This window comes from Bos indicus x Bos taurus, chromosome 9, assembly GCF_003369695.1.
Source record: "Bos indicus x Bos taurus breed Angus x Brahman F1 hybrid chromosome 9, Bos_hybrid_MaternalHap_v2.0, whole genome shotgun sequence".
In the NCBI taxonomy this organism is placed as follows: Eukaryota; Metazoa; Chordata; class Mammalia; order Artiodactyla; family Bovidae; genus Bos; species Bos indicus x Bos taurus.
In genome coordinates this window covers 63892718-63914624 of record NC_040084.1, presented here as the reverse complement: position 1 = coordinate 63914624, position 21907 = coordinate 63892718, and the positions used below count along the sequence as shown (strand labels likewise).

General features: G+C 41.2%; 1 protein-coding gene across 1 annotated transcript in view; it reads right to left on the bottom strand.

The window, feature by feature from the left end:
- Positions 1–19773, bottom strand: part of SYNCRIP (synaptotagmin binding cytoplasmic RNA interacting protein) — a 23887-nt gene extending 4114 nt beyond the window's left edge. The window contains 11 exon segments of the mRNA XM_027551451.1: positions 1–66; positions 369–518; positions 3053–3258; positions 4290–4358; positions 4361–4424; positions 13180–13356; positions 13456–13569; positions 16175–16282; positions 16392–16510; positions 17215–17374; positions 19675–19773. The exon segment at positions 1–66 is cut by the window's left edge and continues 56 nt beyond it. Coding sequence (XP_027407252.1) covers positions 1–66; positions 369–518; positions 3053–3258; positions 4290–4358; positions 4361–4424; positions 13180–13356; positions 13456–13569; positions 16175–16282; positions 16392–16510; positions 17215–17362 — 1221 coding nt within the window. The 5' untranslated portion in view covers positions 17363–17374; positions 19675–19773.
- Positions 19774–21907: the final 2134 nt, after the last annotated feature.

Here is a 21907-nt window from a genome sequence, read left to right as displayed (position 1 = left end):
TGGCTTAGCAAAAACAATTTCAATATTTTCTCCCTCCAAGTCTTTGCCATTCATTTCTTCCATAGCCTTAAAAAAATTAGGCACTGATGAATACAAGAGACCTTTCACAACTGTGATTTATTTAAAGTTAAAAAGAAAAATCATTTATCATTAATCTCAAGAGAATGAGACAAAACAGGATTCTTTGATTTAAAAACGAATATTTTTGACTTAGTTTAGTGAGGCAATCTCCCAAGGCCAATAAAGGTAAGCTTGAATAGATTACACGACCTCTGAGTTTCCTTCAATTTTCTAAAACCTTCTGATTTTAGGATAACTAAAAATCATTAGCCGCTAATTAGATACCTATTATTCCCCCAGTTATTTACCTTGACAGCACCATCTCGTTCATCAAAATGAATGAAAGCATAATCTTTTAATTTCTTCACTCGTTCCAGTTTCCCAAACTGACTAAATGCCTTTTCTAAAATCTCTTCTGTTACAGTATTAGCCAGGTTGCGTACAAACAGCACTTTTACCTGAAATTTAAGAAACAGAAACTTCTATATATTTCCAAACAATTAAATTTCCAAGATGCCACCATCCCAACCCTGCAAACTTAACTTTAGTCACAATCCATTAGAAATATAAACTAGACTAAATTTTCAACTCATTTGGGCAAACATTAAGGCGCTACTGAATTTAATGGGCAAAATTCTAAACAGATATCTCAAAGATGCACAGATGGTGACTAAGCATAAGAAAAGATGCTCAGTATCACATATCACATGTCATTAGGGAATTGCAAATTAAAACAGTGAGATATCATTACAAAGTATTAGAACGACCGGCCAAAATACAAAACACCAACACCATCGAATGCTGTTGAGAATGTTGAACAACATATTCACCGCATTAGAATGCAAAATTATACAATTTTGGCAGCTTCTTACGAAACTAAACTTACTTTTGTACCATATGATCCACTAATCACACTCTTTGGTACTTACTCAAAAGAGGTGAAAACATGTCCACACAAAAACCTGCATATGGATGTTTAGCATACCTTAATTCATAATTGCCAAAACTTGGAAGCAACAAAGCTGTCCTTCAGTAAGTGACTGGATAAATTTCAGTTCATTCAGACAATGGAATAATACTTAGTACTAAACAAGAAATGAGCCATCAATCCATGAAAAGACATGGAGTAAAAGAAGGTATCTTAAATGGTTACATACTATATGATTCCAACTATGTATGTGACATTTGGAAAAGGAAGGACAAAGCTATGGAGATAGTAAAAAGAGCAATATTTGCCAGGAATGAAGGAGAAGAGATGAAGAGGCAACCATGGAGAATTCTTAAGGCAATAAAAATATTCTGTATGATACTATGATAATGGATACAAGACATACATTTGTCAAATCTATAGGATGTAGAACACCAACAGTAAATCCTAATGGAAAGACTGAATTATAAAACTTTTCATCTGGATCACTGATTACGACAACGTACCGCTCTAGCAAGGATACTGATAGTGGAGGAGGCTGTGCAGGTATGGTGGCAGATGTGTATGGGAAACCACTGTACTTGCTGCTCAAAAACAAAACACGCTATGCACAGCATTTCCTGAAGTGAAGTGAAGAGTTGCTCAGTCGTGTTTGACTCTTTGTAACCCATGGAATTCTCCAGGCCAGAATACTGGAGTAGGTAGCCTTTTCCTTCTCCAGGAGATCTTCCCAACCCAGGGACTGAACCAGGGTCTCCCTGCATTGCAGGCAGATTCTTTACCAGATGAGCCACAAGGCAAGTCCTAGTACTTTCCAGTAGTTATTATTTTACAATCAAAATGGAGGTGGCTATTTCCTAATAGTGTGAATACTGCTCCTGCTAAGTCGCTTCAGTCGTGTCCAATCCTGTGCAACCCCAAAGATGGCAGCCCACCAGGCTCCCCCATCCCTGGTATTCTCCAGGCAAGAACACTAGGGTGGGTTGCCACTTCCTTCTCCAATGCATGAGAGTGAAATGTGGAGGTGAAGTCGCTCAGTCACATCCAAGTCTTCATGACCCCTTGGACTGCAGCCTACCAGGTTCCTCCATCCATGGGATTTTCCAGGCAAGAGTACTAGAGTGGGTTGCCATTGCCTTCTCCAAACGTGAATACTATGCCATCTTAAAAAGCAGCTGAACTTAACAAAGCAAGTCAAAACTAACTGAAACCCTTCACAGAGAAGAATATTCAAAGCATTGTTAAGATAAATTCTTCCAATCCTGAAAGATCCTCAAAATACAACTACAAATTTAACCTGGCTAAAAAACATTATCACTTCCTCCTAAAAGTAGCATCTGAATTTCTTAATCTTAGAGGGCTAACGAAAGCTTAATAAGCCAAAGAAAAAAAGAATGAATCCTAAGTATCTCTGTCTTCAAGAATATTTACTGTTTAATATTCACAACTCTGATACCTCACACTCCTTTCCTTATTTAAGTGAACTCACTCTATTTGCTGGCCTATCACCATTAAAGAAGATTCTTAAAAAGACAAAGGGTGGAATAACTTAACTGTGAGCTGCACTGGTAAAGTGGTAAAGTGTTGACTCAAGAGATATTTGTTCTCATAGATGTCTCAACAGACTGCTGAAGCAGGATACCTAATAATAGCTAAACCTTGTAACTGCAGCAGCTCTGCTGAGGCCAGTACAGTTCACTATTTTTAGGAGTAGGACTTTTAACATAAAAACCATGTAATCAAATGGCGCCATTCTCAAAAACTTACAGAAATTTCTTTTTGAATCCACACAAAAATCAAAGTCAGTCATCTCCACAGCACGTAGGCTAACTACTTCACGAGAGTTATGATGCTACACAACTATGGCTGAGGGTCCATGAATAATTTCTGTATTCACCCTCCATGCACTTGTTATTTACTTCTGGTGTGTGGCCTTTAACACAGAACACTTCTCTCACTTTCAAAGCACAGTGTAAGAAAGCACACAGTTTTCCTCCACTCTCTAAAGCCTCCTGCTGCTCCCACCAACACCACACAGAACAATCTTAACCCAACTGTCATTACCTTTGCCATAACCTCAGGATCGGGGTCTTCTATAGGATCAGCCCATTCAACAGTTCCAACATTTCCCCAGACCTTGACTTTACCACTCATTAACCTACGTCTTGCCTGCGCAGCTGTTTTGTGATCTTCATATTCAAGGAAACAAAAGCCTCTGTTTTTTTTCTTGTCGTCTGGTTGGTGGTATAAAATGACGTCTGTAAGACCCTCTGAAAGGAAGCAACCATTCCAGGGAAATTAGATAAAATAAACAAGAATAAGCAGACTAAAAGATTTTTTTGCTAATATTATACTTAAATATCAAAATGAGAACTAATCTCTTATCTTCACAAGAGATAATATACTGAAAATATCGGTCCAGATATATTAAAATATGTATTTTAATATATATTAAAAAAATACTCAAAATTCTGTCCAGCTCAAAAATACTGGTCCAGATAATTTACCTAATCCACACTTTCCCAAGTATTCCTAATGCAAAAATCTCCATTAAAAAAAAAAAAAAAAGGTACCCTTTTTACTTAGACCTGAGGACTATTCTGCTTCCATTAATTAGACAACAGAGAGGCTCGAAATCTTTACAAAACTCTTTTAGGAAAACCAGAAATATAAAATGTTTCATCCCATCCAAGTAAAACCTAATTTTTAATGGCACTCTCCTGGCCTCAGATATCAGTATGTTTATGTCAAATGAAATAGACTATCTTAGTATTGTATAAGAATTTCAAATGATCCTGAAAACTGGTAACAGGCTGATAATTTGCTAAATATATTCTAGGCAGATAAAACTGTTTTCTTATAAAAGCCTGTCACTTGGAAACTTTAATTCAAAGACAATGTAGGCTCTCTGCTTATAGCAAGAGTACTCACTATTCCTATAATTTGGAAAATCAAGTCATTACCTACCAAATATTTTTACTAAGAATGTCAACCAGAACCTCAACATGCATAAAAACACACAAAGAAATACAATCTTCCAAAACAGGAAGCACAACAATGATTGTGCAGATTGAGTTCAAATCCCAGATGTATTCCTTACTAACTATCTAACATTCAGCAAGTTATTTCCCAAAACCTTCTGATTCCATGTCTGAAATATGCAGATACCTATCTTACATGGCTATAGAAAGAATAAAATGAATCAATAAATGTAGTGCTTAAAACAGTGCTTGGCACATAGAAGTCTGCAATTACCTTAAGTGTTACAACTTGCACCTCCTTCCAAATAAATCCAACTTACCTGTTACTTTGCTAAATTCTTCAAGAATCTGTTCCTTGGTTTTACTCTTAGGAATAGAGCCCACAAAAGCCTGTTGTTGGCAACCGAGATGCAGACACCAATGTGTTTTCCAGAACGAATTTCGTGATTATTATACTGAAAGGGGGAAAAGTGCACCATGTTTTAAAAATACTTAAAATATCCTATGACAGGTGCTTATTACAGAAAGACACACAAATCCCATACAGAAAAGCAAGATCTTTTAACAAACTAAGAATTCAACACTTAAGTTTATCAAGTATCCTTTAAAAAATTATAATCTGAGACACAGGAAGACTGTAACAACAAAACACTGATCACGTTTATGAACTAAACCAAAAATTGTCAAGTCCTTGAAATTTAGCAAATCTGATAAGATTCCAATCTGTAAGCAGCTTAAATTCCAAATTACTGATTACACAATACCTTGTTTTCTACTTAAATGCATCCTGCTGACTATTTCCATGTAAGGAAAATAGATTCAAATTGTCAACAAGCTTTCTGTCTTTCTGTTAATCAGCACTTCAATCTTATTTTTCCATCTCCCCTAACCACTCATAAAAAGTTACAATAATGATTCTTCAGCTTCAAATCCTAAGTCTAAAAGAAGAACCTCACTATTCTGAATCCGGCTGTACATTCCACCCCCCCCCCCCACTTCATTTTCATCAAGCCTATGATAACACTGGAGAAAGACAAGTAGATTATGGTATAAGTATAGAAGCAACTATAAAACTATAGTAAAATGTAAACAATCTTCAAGTGACCATAAATCATAAAAGGCAACAAAACCATAGAGGCAAAACCCAAAAAGATCCTATCCCTGTTATTCTGATTCTTGTGCAACAGGTACATAAGGTATGAGTGAAGGAAGTACAACTAAGTCAGAAAATTGATTCCTCACTGTCCCTTTCTCCATTATCTCCAGGTATTCAAAATTAAACATGAAGTTCAATCATCTTTCCCTCCAGTTCAGTTTTGTACTTTTTACCCCAACTCAGTTCATACTTGGCCAAGTCTCTGGTCATCATTTTGAACTGTGGTGTTGGAGAAGACTCTTCAGAGTCCCTTGGACTGCAAGGAGATCAAAGCAGTCAATCCTACAGGAAATCAGTCCTAAATATTCATTTGAAGGACTGATGTTGAAGCTGAAACTCCAATACTCTGGCCACCTAATGTGAAGAGCTGACTTAGTGGAAAAGACCCTGATGCTGGGAAAGAGTGAAGGCAGGAGAAGGTGACGACAGAGGATGAGATGGTTGGATGGCATCACCAACTCGACAGACGTGAGTTTGAGTAGGCTCTGGGAGTTGACGGACAGGGAAGCCTGCCATGCTGCAGTCCATGGGGTCGCAGAGAGTGGGCAACTGAACTGACTGACTAGTCAGTCAATCATGATCCCAAGATTACCTCTATTCTTTACACTTATGCCAGAGACATTCTTTTTTTTTAATCACAATTTTGCCTATTAGGAAAAAAATATCCCTCAACGACTCCCCATCAGCAAAACAAAGTTCAAATAGCTGAACATCAGTAAGCCCATCCTAAAATTCCTCCCGCTTCTTCCCTTTCTTCACACTATTGTAATCGTGGCTAATGATGTCAGTTCTCACACTGCTACGCCTCTGAATATAATGCTTTCCCTGAAACTTCACCATGGAAATCTCTTCTGCATACCTGTAGATTTGAGCTCAACCAAATACTTTGCAATCCCTAAATTCTATAAGGATCAATAAAAACACGCTTCTATGTTAACACAGATCAGTAGTTCTCAACAGGTGTAGATTTTGCCCAGGGAGGGAGGAGGCACGTTTGACAATATCTAGACAGATTTTGGTCAACTAGACCTCGTGGCTTAGAGGTGAAGAATCCGCCTGCCAATGCAGGAGAGGCAGGTTCCATACCCTGAGAAGAAAATGGCAGCCCACTCCAGTCTTCTTGCCTGGGAAACCCCATGGACAGAGAAGCCTGGTGGGCTACAGCCCATGGGATCACAAAAGAGCTGGACATGACTTATCGACTATAAACAGGCAGATTTTGGTCAACTAGAGGTGGGACTTGCTCTTAGTATTTAGTGGGTAAGTAGAGGTCAGAGATGTTACCAAACATCCTATAATTCACAAAATAGCCCAGCATGATAGCTATCTAGTCTAAAATAGTGCTGAGATTAAGAAATACTGCCCTGGACTTTGTTTTCCCATACTATTTGTATTTAGACCAAGCACCTCTTAAAAGTAGAAATATGCAGTTATCTGCAGATAGTAGACCTATGGTTGAATCCATCATTGCATGGGATTATGGACAATGAGACTACAATATCCCACCACACAAGTAAGTGAATCTAAGAACACAATAAACTATTTAAGACATGTACATTCCCTAGATTTTTACACATAAGCATCAAATAGCCAGCCTTAGCAACAAATCAATGACTTTCAATTTGGTCATTTAGTCTGTAATTCCAGAAGTTGACCAAGGAAAAGAGAGAAAGAGGAGTTACTCTGAAGATGACAGAATTTGGTATCACTTTCCCTTTTTTGTATTTTTGTTTTCCAAATATTCTAAGACCAGGGGCTATGTACTTAATAATGCTGCTTCAAAATGGTGATAACTGTTGCCATTATTTTCTATATAAGCAAAGTTTCTTCCCTTCTAACCTATCCTCACCAGCCCTGCTCTGGTTAATCAAGGTAGGGTAGGTAGAAGGTATTTAAAATGACAGTAGTCTGAACAACTGTCAGACCTGGTGGGTTCCCAGGTAACACCAGAGGTAAAGAACCTGCCTGACAGTGCAGAAGATGTAAAAGACACAGGTTTGATCCATGGGTGGGGAAGATTCCCCTGGAGAAGGAAATGGAAACCCACTCCAGTATTCTTGCCTGGAGAATTCCATGAACAGAGGAGCCTGGTGGGCTATAGTCCATGGGGTCGCAAAGAGCCAGACACAACTGAAGCAACTCAGCATTCATTCATTCAGTCTGACCAATAGGAAGCTATGAATATTTAGCAGGATTTATAAAGAAAACTGTAACTCTTCATCCACATTTTTTTTTAATTTAAAAAATGGAAACATTTTTAACTGACCCATAGAGAGTAAACTGGCTCTCCAGTGAAGTCATTAAAGGAAAAAAGACTCTGGGCATATTGTCCAAATGAAGCAAAGTAAACATTTTCAAAGCAATGTCCGCATCTACAGATTAAGCATGCACTTTTCCATGTATATTTTGAGTTAACTTTTCTTACTCTAGCATTTTTAAGGCCAATCTATCATCTTAAAGTCAAAATTAAACTTTACATCCTAGCAAGTGAGTAACAGTGACTTAGACTGTAGAAAGGCATTACAAACAACTGTTCTGATGCTTACTAGAGATTCTAATTTAATGCTGATAAACCCTTACTCTCAAGGGTTAAGTAGTCAGGACTATATAATGGTATCAAGATAAACAAAAAAATGTCTTTTCCAAACTAGGAAAGTTGGCACTGAAATTAACACGTTTTAGAAATCTAGCTTTCAGATCCAGTAGCACAGTGAGGTAATCAAATAAAACAAAGATGAACCAATATAGTTTCAGTATTTCAGAACACCAAAATGAACTGTACAGCCTGGAACATTCCCATCACCCAGGCTCAAAAACACCAAGTCACTCTTTCCTTGCCTCATAGCCAATCAGTCAACAAATCCCGAGAAACTCAGCAACCTCAGATTTGGAATCTGATCCAGAAGTAGTTGCTCAGTCCTAACTCTCCTTATAGCAGCGAAACAGCTGCCTCCCAAGCCTGTCCAAGTAAGTCTTCTTTACATTGAGTCAAACCTACTTCCCTAAAAATTCTCCAATGAATCCCTAAAAATTCTCCAATGAATCTATTTCCTCCTCCAAATGAGGCACTTCACATACCTACACACAATGCTTACAACTCAGTCCTCTTTGCTTGGCTAATCATTCCTTCTCTGAAATTGGAAAGTGCCTCCAGGAGTGCCACGAAACAGTGACATTCATAACACAACAACACAAATGCAGGCTAAGACTGAGGAGTCTAGAGTAAGCTGGAGACTATTCTAACACTTCTAAACACCGGCTTCTATAACATGCAGTCCAAGATTATCTCAGCTTATTTGGCAATCATACCACACTGCTGAAACACTACAGTTTACTTGTGAGTAAGTTGTGTATAGGACTTGACTTTCAACCCCCCTCAATTCCACCCTTCTGATATAAACTACTGTCCCAGGCTATCAAAATCTTTCAGATCCTTATTTTGTCATCCCCCATGGCATTTATCACTACATGTAGATTCAAGTCACCAAACATCTCAATCAGTCCAACTATACCCTCATTCAAATCACTAATAAGGAAAAAAGAAATACCATCTATAACATATTTACATTATGCAACCTACACTAACACTCAAAACTTCAATGGTACCATGCAACTCAGTCCAGTAGTCAATGACTACTGCCTTTTAGCATTCACTTAAACAAGTTTCATCTTTCTTCCCACAAATCACTGCTTCAACTCATCTATTTCCTTCACTTCCCTCCCTATTCAAACCTCTTTAGGACAAAGCCTTCTCTATCAACCCCAACTCAAAGCAATCTATCCCTTCATCCTTCCTTTACCCTGTGACCCATCAGCTTCCACTTTAATTAGTTGTAGTTAGCCTCTCATGTTCCAGAAACCCCAAAGTCAAGAACTGGATCAAACTACTTGTACACTCATAGTTAAAGTTTTCATGGTATTCACAGTGAACGTTTGCTAATTGCTACTTAAAATACTTTGTGGACCTCTCTTGTCAGCTGCATTCATCAAAGTGGTTGTACACTGGTGTATACAACCACTGTGGTGAATAAACCATCAGTGGCTATTAAAGTCACAACTCTTAACGTGTAAATAGAGGTCAGTATTCCAGTCTTCGCAAGAAGTTTTTTTTCAGTAAGACACTTACAGTGTATTGGACCATAATGGGCACTTGCAGAGCCAGTTGCCCTGGGCTCCAATTCCAGAAGCACACATACAAATACACATACACACCTGCCTGCGTTCCTCTTGGACTTTGTGACAACACCAAATGCTACAGAGGACAAAGTGTCACCCTCCCCATGCATCTATATTAATCCCTAGGGCTGATGGTAGCAGAGAACAATTGCAAATGAAAGCGAGAAAATCTTTGAATAAGACAGCACTGGTCAGCCGGTCAGGTTATTTATCCAGTACCTATTCTATAGTGGCACTGTTCTGAATGTCAGGGACGCAGAAAAAAAGCAAATTCTCTGAAGGGAAGAGAGATGCAAATGTTTCAAAGTCAAGAAATAATTTTAAGTACATCTAAACATTCTTTTTTTAAATCATGTTCAGTATACTATCATGGGGCAAGTGGGTAGTAAACCTTTCTTAGAAAGGCCCTCTAAGAAAATCTGATTGATAAGAAGGCAGCAGCTGGGCTAACTGGAAGAAGTGGTGGAAAGCCCAGAAGGCAAACTTGAGTTGGAAATGGTCACAGCTTTTGAGGAGAACAAAAAAGGCAAAGTATGGATGGAACGGTCATAAAGAAGAGTAGGAGGAGAGAGGTTAAGCAGAAACTTGAGCAGATAGAGCCTTGTTTAGAAGCCATTATTCTCAGGATGGGAATGCTGCGATCTAACCTACATGGCTAAATGGTAAAACCGTAAAGGGGCAACGGAAAGCAACGAGACTAGCTAGGACTCTTCAAATGGTACCTCAGGCTAGGGTGGTAGCAGGAAGATGGTACAAACTGGTTAGATGCCAGAAATAAACTTGGCAGCAGAGAAGACTCACACTCAACACCTTTTAAGACCACCTAAACCACTACACAAAGAATCAGGCTCACTGGCAACATAACATATACTGCTGGTTTAAACTGTTATGTCCAGTTAACAGTACTGCTAAGTCACTTCAGTCGTCTCCGACTCTGTGCAACCCCATAGACGGCAGCCCACCAGGCTCCCCCGTCCCTGGGATTCTCCAGTCAAGAACACTGGAGTGGGTTGCCATTTCCTTCTCCAATGCATGAAAGTGAAAAGTGAAAGTGAAGTCACTCAGTCTGTCCGACCCTCAGCGACCCTATGGACTGCAGCCCTCCAGGCTCCTCCCTCCATGGCATTTTCCAGGCAAGAGTACTGGAGTGGGGTGCCATTAAGAACACGCTAAATAAACCAAACCTGCATGGCCCTGGGCAATCCACCCGGTCTATTTATTCACTGTAGAAAAAAGTTATTTCACTTACCTTGAAGAATGGTTTGCAGTGGTATTTAAAAGTAATAATGTGGCACAGAGCACAGCTCCTGCGCCTTAACAAGCAACAAGTGGCAGCTATCAAACACCTTCCCATAAATTTAGATCTTGCTTCCACAACTAGACTATCATCATTTACAGATACATTTTCTTATTCCCCCAAATACAAGGCAAATGTTAGCTGAAAACAGGGTGACTAAGAAGTTTGCAGTTGCTTCTAACTTCAAGTCTCTTCAGCTGTTAACATCAACCCATTTCTACAATTCAGATGCAAATTTAAAATCTACATTTTTTATTGGAGGTCATTGTCAAATTATATACATCAAAAAATAAGACCGAATATATAAACTATCTCAATCTAAGGTATGTCTCAAGATACTCAAAGTATAGGAAAGCAAAAAGTGATGCTGCTTCAATCTTGTCTGATCTACAATCTAAAAAAGACATTTTCTCAACATTTGATTATGTACATCTAGAACAGTTCAACTATCTTATACAAAAACTTCTTTGATAAAGCTGTAATTCAAGTAGACTTGTGATATGACACAACTAGGAACAGTCTTCAAAATACACTCCCTTAAAAAACACATCTGGGGTGTTACATCCAGGAGTCAAAACAAGGTAGCATAAAACATCCAAATCAACTTCAGTTTTTTATTTCTCTAGAATGTTTCATTTCCTCAAAAGCCTAGTCCTTTCTTTTACTGTTGTACTAAGGCAAGTCTCCCAATTCTATCACCATAATCCTAGCTATGGTAAAACATCTCTTCAGAAAAAGCAGTAAGAATACATCCAGTTCATCCCAGTACTAACATCCCAGTACTAAGACTATCTTTAAAAAGACACCAAAGTGCAGAGCCTCCTACTGATTAGACAGCAAAAAGTAAATATTCCCCCAGATAAGGACTCAAATTCAAACCCAGAAAAAAAATGTAAAAACATTTGTTTAGGACAAGAGCTGTTTCTAGACGAATCAAAATAGCTGTTTGACTATCTGGAAATTTCTGCGTTACAGTCAAAAACTTAACTATGTTATTAAGACTACTCTAAGCCTACAGCAATGCAATTTTGGACTATATTATGTTAAGCCAAGGCAACTGCCCAAACTGAAACATATTTCATGTGTATTTATTGGCACTCAAAATTGTCATGTTAGGACTGGTTTATGTATCTTCTTCTAATTATGGTTTCTTTACTATAAAGATTCTGAACATCACCTAGAAATACTCTAGTGAGGACCTACCATAATTGGTGTATTTTGGCAGCAAAAATTTAGTCAAGTGTTGGTTTAATAATTCCTATTAAAAATAATAAATACACGTATCATTACTTATAACACTAAGTAATCACACCACTAAACAAAACTAAGCTTTATGTAATACCTAGTAAATAAACTGGGTCTGACATCATTAAATTCTACACAAGCTTTTTGTAGTAAGATAAGATAGCTCATTGCCTTCTCAATCACTGTACATTTCCACATTAAAACTTGCTGCTACTTTATTACTACCTGGCAAAATGTTCTTTTAGATTCAGCTGAATGATTTCTACAGTTTATCTTTCCAGAACCCTAAAAAGTTCTCAATTTCACTTGAACTGTTTAAACTAAAATCTTGACAGTTAATGGGACGCTAGAGCTATATACTCTCCCTTCTGTAATAGCATCCTTGGAAAGAAGGGAAAAATCAGCCTTGATTTAAACAGAAATATCCAAAAACCTGAATTCTTTATTCTTCCCAAGTAGCATACTTTTCTAATGTTAACCTTACAATATTCAATTACACACACCAATAGAAAGATGCAAGCTATATAGAAAGCTAAATGGAGTGTATTTGTTTGCTTTTTCTCCTTAAGGCTTGCCTGAAAATGTGATATAGATGATGGTGAGGAAAGAAAAAATAAAATTCAGGAATAATCAGTCTACGAATTTCAAGTTTGCCAGAATTACCCATATAACACGCAAGTCAGACAGTGCAAAACAAATTATCTGCCATAGTGAACCATTTACAAAAGTTCCTCCCCAGCTGCACTTTTTGATAGATTTCTTGGATTGAAATTAACTTATGACATCTTCAACTACAAAATATAGAAACCACTTGAGTCACAGAATTTAATAAAACTAATTTGAAGGAGTTATATAAGCCATAACTTGAAATATTAAAGTTCTTTAAATTGGGAATATAACTAGGTCCTCACCTGACATCTGCTATTTTTAAATCAAATACTGCCATTCACCATAAAATCCCTATTTCATTAACTAGAAATTTATCATCACAATGTCTTCATGAAACATTTCTAAAAAGGGATAGCCAGATATGGCCCAACAGGAGCCCGGTCTACTACAGTTACTTTCCTACACCTTTTAACATTCCTAAAATTAAAAAAAAATCACTAAGCCAAATGTTTCAAAGAACCAGTAACTATAACTCCACCACACTACCTTATAGATCCCGAGTCAGTTCAACTATACCCGCAAAAGATACTGCTATAACGTGTACACGGAAAATGTGAAAGACAGTGCCTAATCAGCACTTCAAAAACATTCAGTTAACACAATAAGAAAAGGCCTGGCTTTAATTATAAACAGCAAATGTGAAGACTGAAAGAAAAAAAAAACTCACCAGTTTAACAGCCTCCTGAGCTGCTTCTTTTGTACAAAAAGTGACAAACGCATAACCTCTATTGAGACCTGTTAGTGGATCCATCATTAAACGAAGATCCCATATAGGTCCAGCTTTTTCAAACAATGGAACAAGTTCATCCTCAAACAGATCTCTTGGAATCTTCCCCACAAATATCTGTAAATTAAATATGCAGTAAAAACCATGGAGAATTTCTATAAGAAACCAGACACGTGTACATTTACTACAAAGGGTACAAGTTTTTAGTTTCTTTACCTCAGTGCCAACAGAAGGCTGCTGACCTGAATAAACGGAATCTGGAGGCGGTCCCCCATACTTCCTCTGTCCAGTGGTCACATCGAGTGTGTAGCCTGTTCTTTCCAAGAGTGCCTTAAAAAGTTGAAAATGTCATTAATATATTTCATTCATAAGACCACACCCGTGCAGCAAGCAGTTATGAAAAAATCAATTTTGTTCAAATCTTTCCATTTATATTGGCAATATTCCCTACTAACAGGTTTTTGTTGTCTGTTTTAGAACTCTTTTAATGTGTGCTTATAATTCATAATATGTGCTAATTTATAATGAAAGTTTCAGGATCCTGGTCAAGTAATTTTCTGGTCTCCAATTACTGAGCAGTGCTTAGTGAACAACACAAAATATTGATTCATCAACTCTGAAGGCAAGGTTTATCTATTCTGCCCTTCTAAAAAATGACTGCATAATTAAGCTGAAATTCTCTCCTGAAGGAGGAGGTAACTTATCTCTCCCAAACCTAGCTTTCTTACCCAACAAATTTCCCAGTAACCCACACTCCGAGGTACCTACTGCCATTCTGGGAGTTTCACCAACCTTTACAAATTACACTCCTCCAACTAAATCCAGAAACTTAAGAGGAGATGCAGGAAAAATAACCTCTTATTCATTTGACATTCAAGTACCATGCTTCACAGGACAGCATGGATCACTCAGAAAAAGAGCCAAAATGATTTTTGGAAACTTTATGAAACTGCAACACGATATAATCTCTACACATTAGCTCCCTAAAAGTGAACTGTTAAAATTTAAACAACTTATATTTAACTCAGAGCATAAAAAGATTCTTTTTATCTCTTATTATAAGCAAAACAGTAGAAAGTAGTCATCCACTGTTAGCCTAAGGAAAAAGCAAGATTATTCCTTTTCCACCATCTCACCCACAATGCACAAAACTAGTTTTCTAAATAAAAAGAATCTAATAATTAGCTCATAAACTTTGAAATAAACTAATATCAAGCACATGATAAAACTTATCAGAATGCTGTTAAGTGATGGGGGGAGGAGCACTTTAGTTCTTAAATGAAAAAGACTGGACAGATTTTATTTCTACCAACTCTTTGTGACCCCATGGACGTAGCCTAAAAAGCTCCTCCGTCCATGGAATTTTCCAAGCAAGAGTACTGGAGTGGGTTGCCATTTCCTACTCCAGGGGATCTTTCCCAACCCAGGGATCAAACCCAAGTCTCCCGCGTTGCAGGCACACACTTTACCTTCTTAGCCATCAGGGAAGTCCTTATTTCTACCCAAAGAACATTAAACAGTTATGGAAAGATACTGTAATTGATAAGAACTCTATTCCTAAATTCTCTTAACAAAAAAGTCCACAAAGTGGTACACGTTTTAAGCAGTCTTTTTCTACTATACCCAAATATATTTGCTTAACAGTGCAATATTGGGTTAGTAACAAAAATAAACTCAAATCTCTTACTATCACATAAACTAAACCATTAAATGGTTCATCTTTCCTTTTCCCCTATGCAATCCCTGTGCTTCTTTCACTTAAATCTTCATACAACCCAAATAATATGTTTTATGTCAATCCCTAAAAACAAAAAGGAAACACTTATTCCCTCTGAAAAATAGTCTATAAAAATGTCTGATTTCTTGCCACAATTTAAGTCACACTAAAGCTTTACGCCACTCCCTTCCAAAGACAGAACTGAATGTTTCACAAACTAAATTTCCAACTTTTTATAAAATTTTAATAACTTTCAGTGTAGATTTACTTACAACTGATCTAATTACAATGAGTAACAACTATATATTCCATTTCTTTGGAAAAACTAGATTTATAGTTCAGATACAATTCACTCATTTGAAAGCCTCAATTTTATACATTAACTACTAACTCCATACTTCTCTCTTCCTATACCATTAAAACACAACTGACACCCATCCCTTCCTAGTAAGTTATTTTCTTAAACTAGAATCCTTGGTTCAAGAGCAGGGGCAATATGTTAAGAATACTACATTAAAACTAGTATGATCATCATATTTTCTATGAACCAAAAAATCAACACAAGTAAAAAACACAAAGATCAAAACCTAGTTGACTTTACTACTATGTGACTTGGGTGAGGGCAAAGGAAACTTCTCTCAGCCTCAGTTTCTTCATTTACATGTCTACAGTAATCAATTTTTTCATTAAAAGCTATTTTAGAAATGAACAAATTAGCCTTAAAAACCCACACTAATGAATGAGGAAGAAGGCATTGTTAAAATACTAAACTCATTTAATGCGGGGGCTTGAGAATCCTAAGAAAAGCAGTCAATTGCTAAATGTACACTCTCCATCAGTATGGGGTGAGCTGATCCCTCCCCTTTTGGTTCCACTGTCGGTTAACCTGGACTTGCAGGTTTCATATGAAAAATATGGTGACTGTATTTCTTTAAATCTTTTATTTAGAATACCATTAGTAAAGAATACATGGGTAACAAGCAAAATTTCAAAGTTGTTTAGAAACAGAAACTGTTGAAGGCAGGACACTTCAAAAAATAATAATGAGAAAACATTAACAAATTATCTCATGGTGTTTAACTCTCAACATTACCACACACACACAAGGAATAATTTCACACCCAAGGAATATTTACCCAAGCTAGAAAATAGTCAGAACAACAAACAAAAAACTTTAAAAACTGAAAGGAGTAAAGAAGAAACTTTTAAAAGCCATACCTTAATTTTTGCTTCATCTGGTCCTTTGCTAGAATCTGCAACTTTGGTCCCCTGTTTTTCTCTCTGCCTATAAGTCTTCATGACTCCACATAAAAAGGCACTTTTGTTCTGTAAAGGAATTTTCCAATTATTTTCAAGAGTAAGTCTTAAATATACCTAACTGAATAAAAGTCAAAACTACTTTTTTTTTTTTACAATCATACCAAATTAACGTTACCTGAACATGAGAGAGATCACTGTCTTTAAACTGCTGAAGAACTGCCAATGCGCCGTCTTCATTGAATTCTTTTAAAGCTTCGATAGCTCTTTCATCTAAATCGCTATGTGCAACCAGCCCTGGAGAAGAAAAAACTTAATTAGTTGTCAACTTTTAATATTTTTAGAAAGTTTTTTTTTTAAAGACCATGTTTGCCAGTGCAGGTGCCAACTACAAATTCTTCCATTCCTCTTTATCTATATAATGAAAAACACACATACCTTAGCTATTATGAACTAAAGAAGGCCTCTCAACCATACTTAAAATAATGAGTCAACTTTTTTATCTTATCCTAAGTCAGGCAGTTCTGAACACCGAGTATTTCTAAGGTAAATACATAGGCTTACAAATTCTAAAATCAACCAACAAAGTACAGAGCATGACACGGGAACCTCCACTCAATTTCAAATACCACTAAAAAAAGCAACAGCCACACCGAGACAGACTGACTACAGGTCTACAATTACCAAGTTATTTAACCAGAATCCTACCACAAAAATACCCCCAAAAGTCACACAGCCTGCTCCCAACATTCAGCAGCTGTTGCTACCTGCTACCATCATATACTTAACCATCTGGCCATCCAGCCTTTACCACCTAACCCTTCCTTCTTCCCTCCCTCTACACACCTTAATCTCTAGTTCACAAGAACCTACTAGCACAACAAGGCAAAAACTCCAGGTCCCACACTTCTTGGAAACCACAAAAAGTTGCTATTTTAGTTCAAAGCCAGAAATCCAATAGAAAAATTTCATAATGTAATTTTGCAAGTGTTAGTTCTTACCTGCAACGTAAATTTCATCTAGTTTTTCAGCAACTTTCTGTGGTAAACCAGCATCAAGCAATGTCTGAAAATTTTCTGAATGGATAACTGCAGAAGTAGTATCCATGGGCTCTTCAGTACCATTTCCATTAACATGTTCTGTAGCCATGTTTCCAGAGATCTGTTCAAACGCAATAAGCAAAATTAAACTAGGGTCTTCAAAAAGGGTAGGACAATATGAGAGCCCCAATCTTGACTTTCTCTACCAATTTCTACACCAGCAAGCCTATACATCCCTTTAAACAGGCCTTAAAGTCACTGTCGCCTGACAAGCCAGATTTGGAGCTCGGGGCACCAAAGGACGGATCCACTACGTTTTTCCTTAGCACCACCCCTGACTCACCTGCTAACACTCCCTAGGAAAAACCACATTACAAATGGAGCCCAACCAGCACGAGGACGAGCCAGCGTGCCACATGCAACTGTGCCCGTACAGAGAATGAGGTGTGTGTGGAGCAAGCAAAGCTGGGCTTTTCCCTCTCAAAGGTAAACCCCCAAAGTGCGCGCTTTTCCCGCCTGCCGCTTAAAGATCAGTAACAACAGCCAGCGAAGAACAAAGCGCTCACACAAGCTACCTTCCCACCTCCCCGCTTCTCCACCCTTCACCCCCGCACCCCAAAGCCCGCCCCCGACTCCGCACCCAGAGCGGCAGCCTCACCGCCGCGGCCACCGGGAACCCATTAGAAACACGTGCTCCGCGCCTTCAAATGTCCTACAACTTCCTTCAAACGGCAACCCACCGAATCCCAGGCCAAGACTACCGTCACCAGCTCCCGACAGCAACCCAAAGCTGCGGCCGGAGCCCCCAGCCAGCAGCAGCAGCACAACCTCGCCCCTCGACACCGAGGCCGCGGCGGCGCCAGGCCACAGGCTCTCCCCGCCCCCCAGCGCCGCCGTCTCGGCCGTGACACATGGCTCTCTCTCTGCCCCGGGCGCCGGCGACCCCCGGCCGCCCGCCCGCCCCGCCGAGACGTGCGCCGTGGCGCACGGTACAAGCCCCCACCCCTGGCCGGTCCTGGCAGCGACTGCGGCGCGGGGGCCGCCGGTGCCACCCGCGGGCCGGGGCCGGCAAGCCGGCGGCATGAGGGCGTTCCGCGAACTGCCCCACGCCCGCCAGACCCCAAGCACCACCCAAGCCCGCCGCGCGGCTGCGGGACGGAACCGGCTCCTCTCCGCCCACTCCCGCGCCGCGGCGACGGCCACGACAGCACCAACTCCGCCGCCCCTCGCGGTCCGCGCGGGCCACGGGGCCGCCTCCTCCCTGGAGCGCCGCAGACAAAGCCCGAACAGCGGCAGCACATGGAGGGGAGGAGGAAGTGACGGCGCGGGCCGCGGCCTACTCCCGAGCAGCCCCAGTCAACGTGCTCCCCTCTCCCTTGGAATCCATTTTCCAGAAAAGCCGGTTTCTCCCCGCACCGCCCTCCCCCAGCTCACTCCACAATGTCACGGAGCTCCCTTCCCAGACCCGGGTCCCAGCGGTCGTTACCTCCCCGTTGGGCTGCGGCGGAGGAATCCTGTCCGAGGAGATCCGGTTGCGGGCAACGCGTGCTCGCTGCTCCCTGTGTCCGGCGCGAGTGGAGCTGTTGTAAAATGGCGGCCGAAGCTCACGCCGCTGGCAGCAAACCCGATCCAGTTCCACTCGCCTCCGAGCGCGCTCCCGGTGCGCGCGCGCGCCTCCGCGTGACCCCCCTCCTTTCCTCCCCTCCCTCGCGCGTCCGCTTCTCTCACTCACTCTCTCAGCTCCTGCCCTCCTCCAGCTCCTCCTTCTCCTTCTCCCACCACCACCAGTCTCCGTCAGCCCTCTTCCCTAGGCCCTTCTTCTTCCCCTCCCTGCTTCTTTCTCCCACCGCTCGCACTGTCGTTCGCGGCCGCTCAAGCACAAGTGGCCGCCCTTCCCCTCCTAGATGCACGCTTGCTCACTCGCTCCCTCCCTCGCTCGTTCTCTCGGCCCCGTCCCCCAGTCCCTGCCGAGTCGGCTCCTGTCTTTCTCTCTCCCGCGCTGACGTGACGACGTAGCCTACGCCTCGGGACGCGCGCCCGCGGGTTCCGCCCCCACTCCCCACCACCCTCGGTCCTCATCACACGGGAGGGCGCGAGACCCCGCCCTTCCGCTCCGGCGGCGGCGGAGGGGCCAAGAGTGAATGAAAGGCCCGCCCCTTCCCCTCCCGACACTCCCCCTCCCTCTCCCCTCCGGGTGGGGCGGGGCGGGGCGGGACGGGCCGGCTCAGCGTGTCCCACTCGTTCTCCTTTGTCAGGAGACAGGCATCTCCCCACCCCGCCCCGCCCCACCCCAACCGCGGCACCACGCGCACGCCACCCCCACCGAGCTCCCGCTCGCCCCACCCCCCGTTCAGTCCCGGGCCAGCCGGGAACGGGGCTGGGGGCGCGGAACGCGACTGCAGCTGCCCTGAGAGTACCCACCCGTCCGTGCGCGCCCGGCCCCGCGCCCTCGGCGCCGCGGCCGCGTAGCCGTTCCAGGCGGTGTCCACGCCGCTGCCTCCCCGCGCTCTCCTCGCTCGGGAGGCTGCAGGCGCACGTGTCCCCCGGGGCGGGGCGAGGCAGACAATGGAGCGGCGGGGGAGGGGAGCGGCGCGGAGACCCGCGGACCTTTGGTTCACCTGGCTGGAGGGACCTGAGTACCCGAGTCGCTCCGGGATGACTGGGTCTCCCTTGCTGGACAATGGGAACTCCGGGGCCCCAGCCCGCGTGGCTTCCCTTCCACGGGAACCTCGGGCGGAGGGAGGGGCGCCCGGGGCTGGGACGAGGAAACCCCGGCTGCTTTTGAAGGGGGACCGGCTGTCTACAGTGGAGCAAGGAGCTGCTCCCGCCTCGGGATGATAAGAAAGCCAGATTTGGAAGCGAAACCGCTGGGTGGTGAAGAGTTGTGCAATACTCCTTTTCAGTCCCTGGCCTTTTAAGCAGTTACGGGCTTCCTCGCAGCACAGTTTGAGCAACTTGGTGCAGCACAAAGCTGCGTGGTTTGGGCAACTGTGAGGCACATATCTGTGTTTCTTTTCAAAAAACTAAAGTGACATTTCTTCTGTAACCGTGTACTAGGTACAAGAAAGACAAGACAAAGACATTTGAATTTCAGACGCGATGTGGATATTAATTTTACTTAATGAAGCTGTAATGAAAAATAGGAAGTGTTCTTTTAATTAAAAAGCAAGCTTATTTTTAAGAGCTTACTGGTTCCCTAAACAATCTATTCTGTGACGACAAATCAGTGGTGCAAGAAAAAGTTAGGTGACTACTCTTCAAAGTGCTTAAACACATCATATGTCAAATTATTCTCATTGGTGCCTGGATGAAGATATAAAAATTTTTAAATAATTTGACAAGACCTGCCACACTGTTTAGCAAAGATCTGAGCTCTTTATTACCTAAAATTTCTTACTGTCATATCTGGTCCTGCTATTGTATTCAGGTAATTCAGCAATAAGAGTTCATAATTCGAAGGTTGTAGATAATGTTATAAATGAAAACAAATAACCAAGATATCTAATACAAAAATACAATCAAAACTGAGCAATCCTATACATTAAAGAATGAAAATAATCGATCTAACCATCCAGCACTTTCTTTTAGACTTTTCTGAAGATCAACTTTCCTTTAGAAGAAAAAGAAAAAAAGTGCCCTTACCTAGGTAATGTCTACCAGCTGACCAGATCTCTAGTTCTTCTTCCACCCGGAATTCCTTTGTCTAACCCACCCACCCCCAGACCTTTATGTGGGCGTTAGGCACTCCAAATCAACTTTGCAAAAAACAGCACAAGATCTTCCTCCTAATGATCGGTCTCCAGAGTTCCCACCCCAGTGAATGTCCCTCACTTGAATCCAGCAGCATTAGCTGAAAGCCGGAGTCATTCAGGACAGTACGTGCTCCCTCAATGCCCTCTCAGTTAGTCAAGTTCTGTACATTTTGTCTTCCTGATATATCTATTTCTATCTATGTTGCAACCAGGGGATAAGCTACCATCACCTACTACCTGGATTAGTGATACAGCCTGCGGATTCATCCATCCTTGAAGCTTTCCTAAACCATTCAAAGCTTGTGTGTGTGTGTGTGTGTGTCTGTCTGTCTGTCTTTTAATTGCAAATAAGACTCTGTAGCATCTGCTTAAAGCCCTTCATTAGCTTCCCAGTACACTTAGAACCAAATCCTTAACTAGATCAACAAAGCCCTCTATCTGGTCTGCACCACACGTCTCCCCAGCAAAATCTCTACCCGCTTCCGAACTTTCCACTGGCCTTCCCTCAATTCTGACGTTTCTCAGGATGGCACACACTGAGCACCTACACAGAAACCTGGTCAGAGATGCCCTGAGCAGGCCTGAGAAAAAAGCTATCAGGCATGCTCTCCAGTTGACATCCTGTTGAGAGAAGTAATAGTATAATTTTCCTCCTGACCTACAGAACTTATGAATTTTTTCAGTACCTACAGTAATATCATGGCACAGTCCTAACTCCTTTGCAAAGCTGACTCGAGGTGGTTTCATTGTTGTAACAAATTTATTTCTTAAATGCAGGCAAAGAGGCTCAGAGACACTCTTATCTCTTAACATTACTTTTCTTGTTCCTGCTTTTGCCATGAAAATTAGCAAATATATTTTTGGCTTGATGCCAAAGAATTACTGCTGTTACTGAAACATGG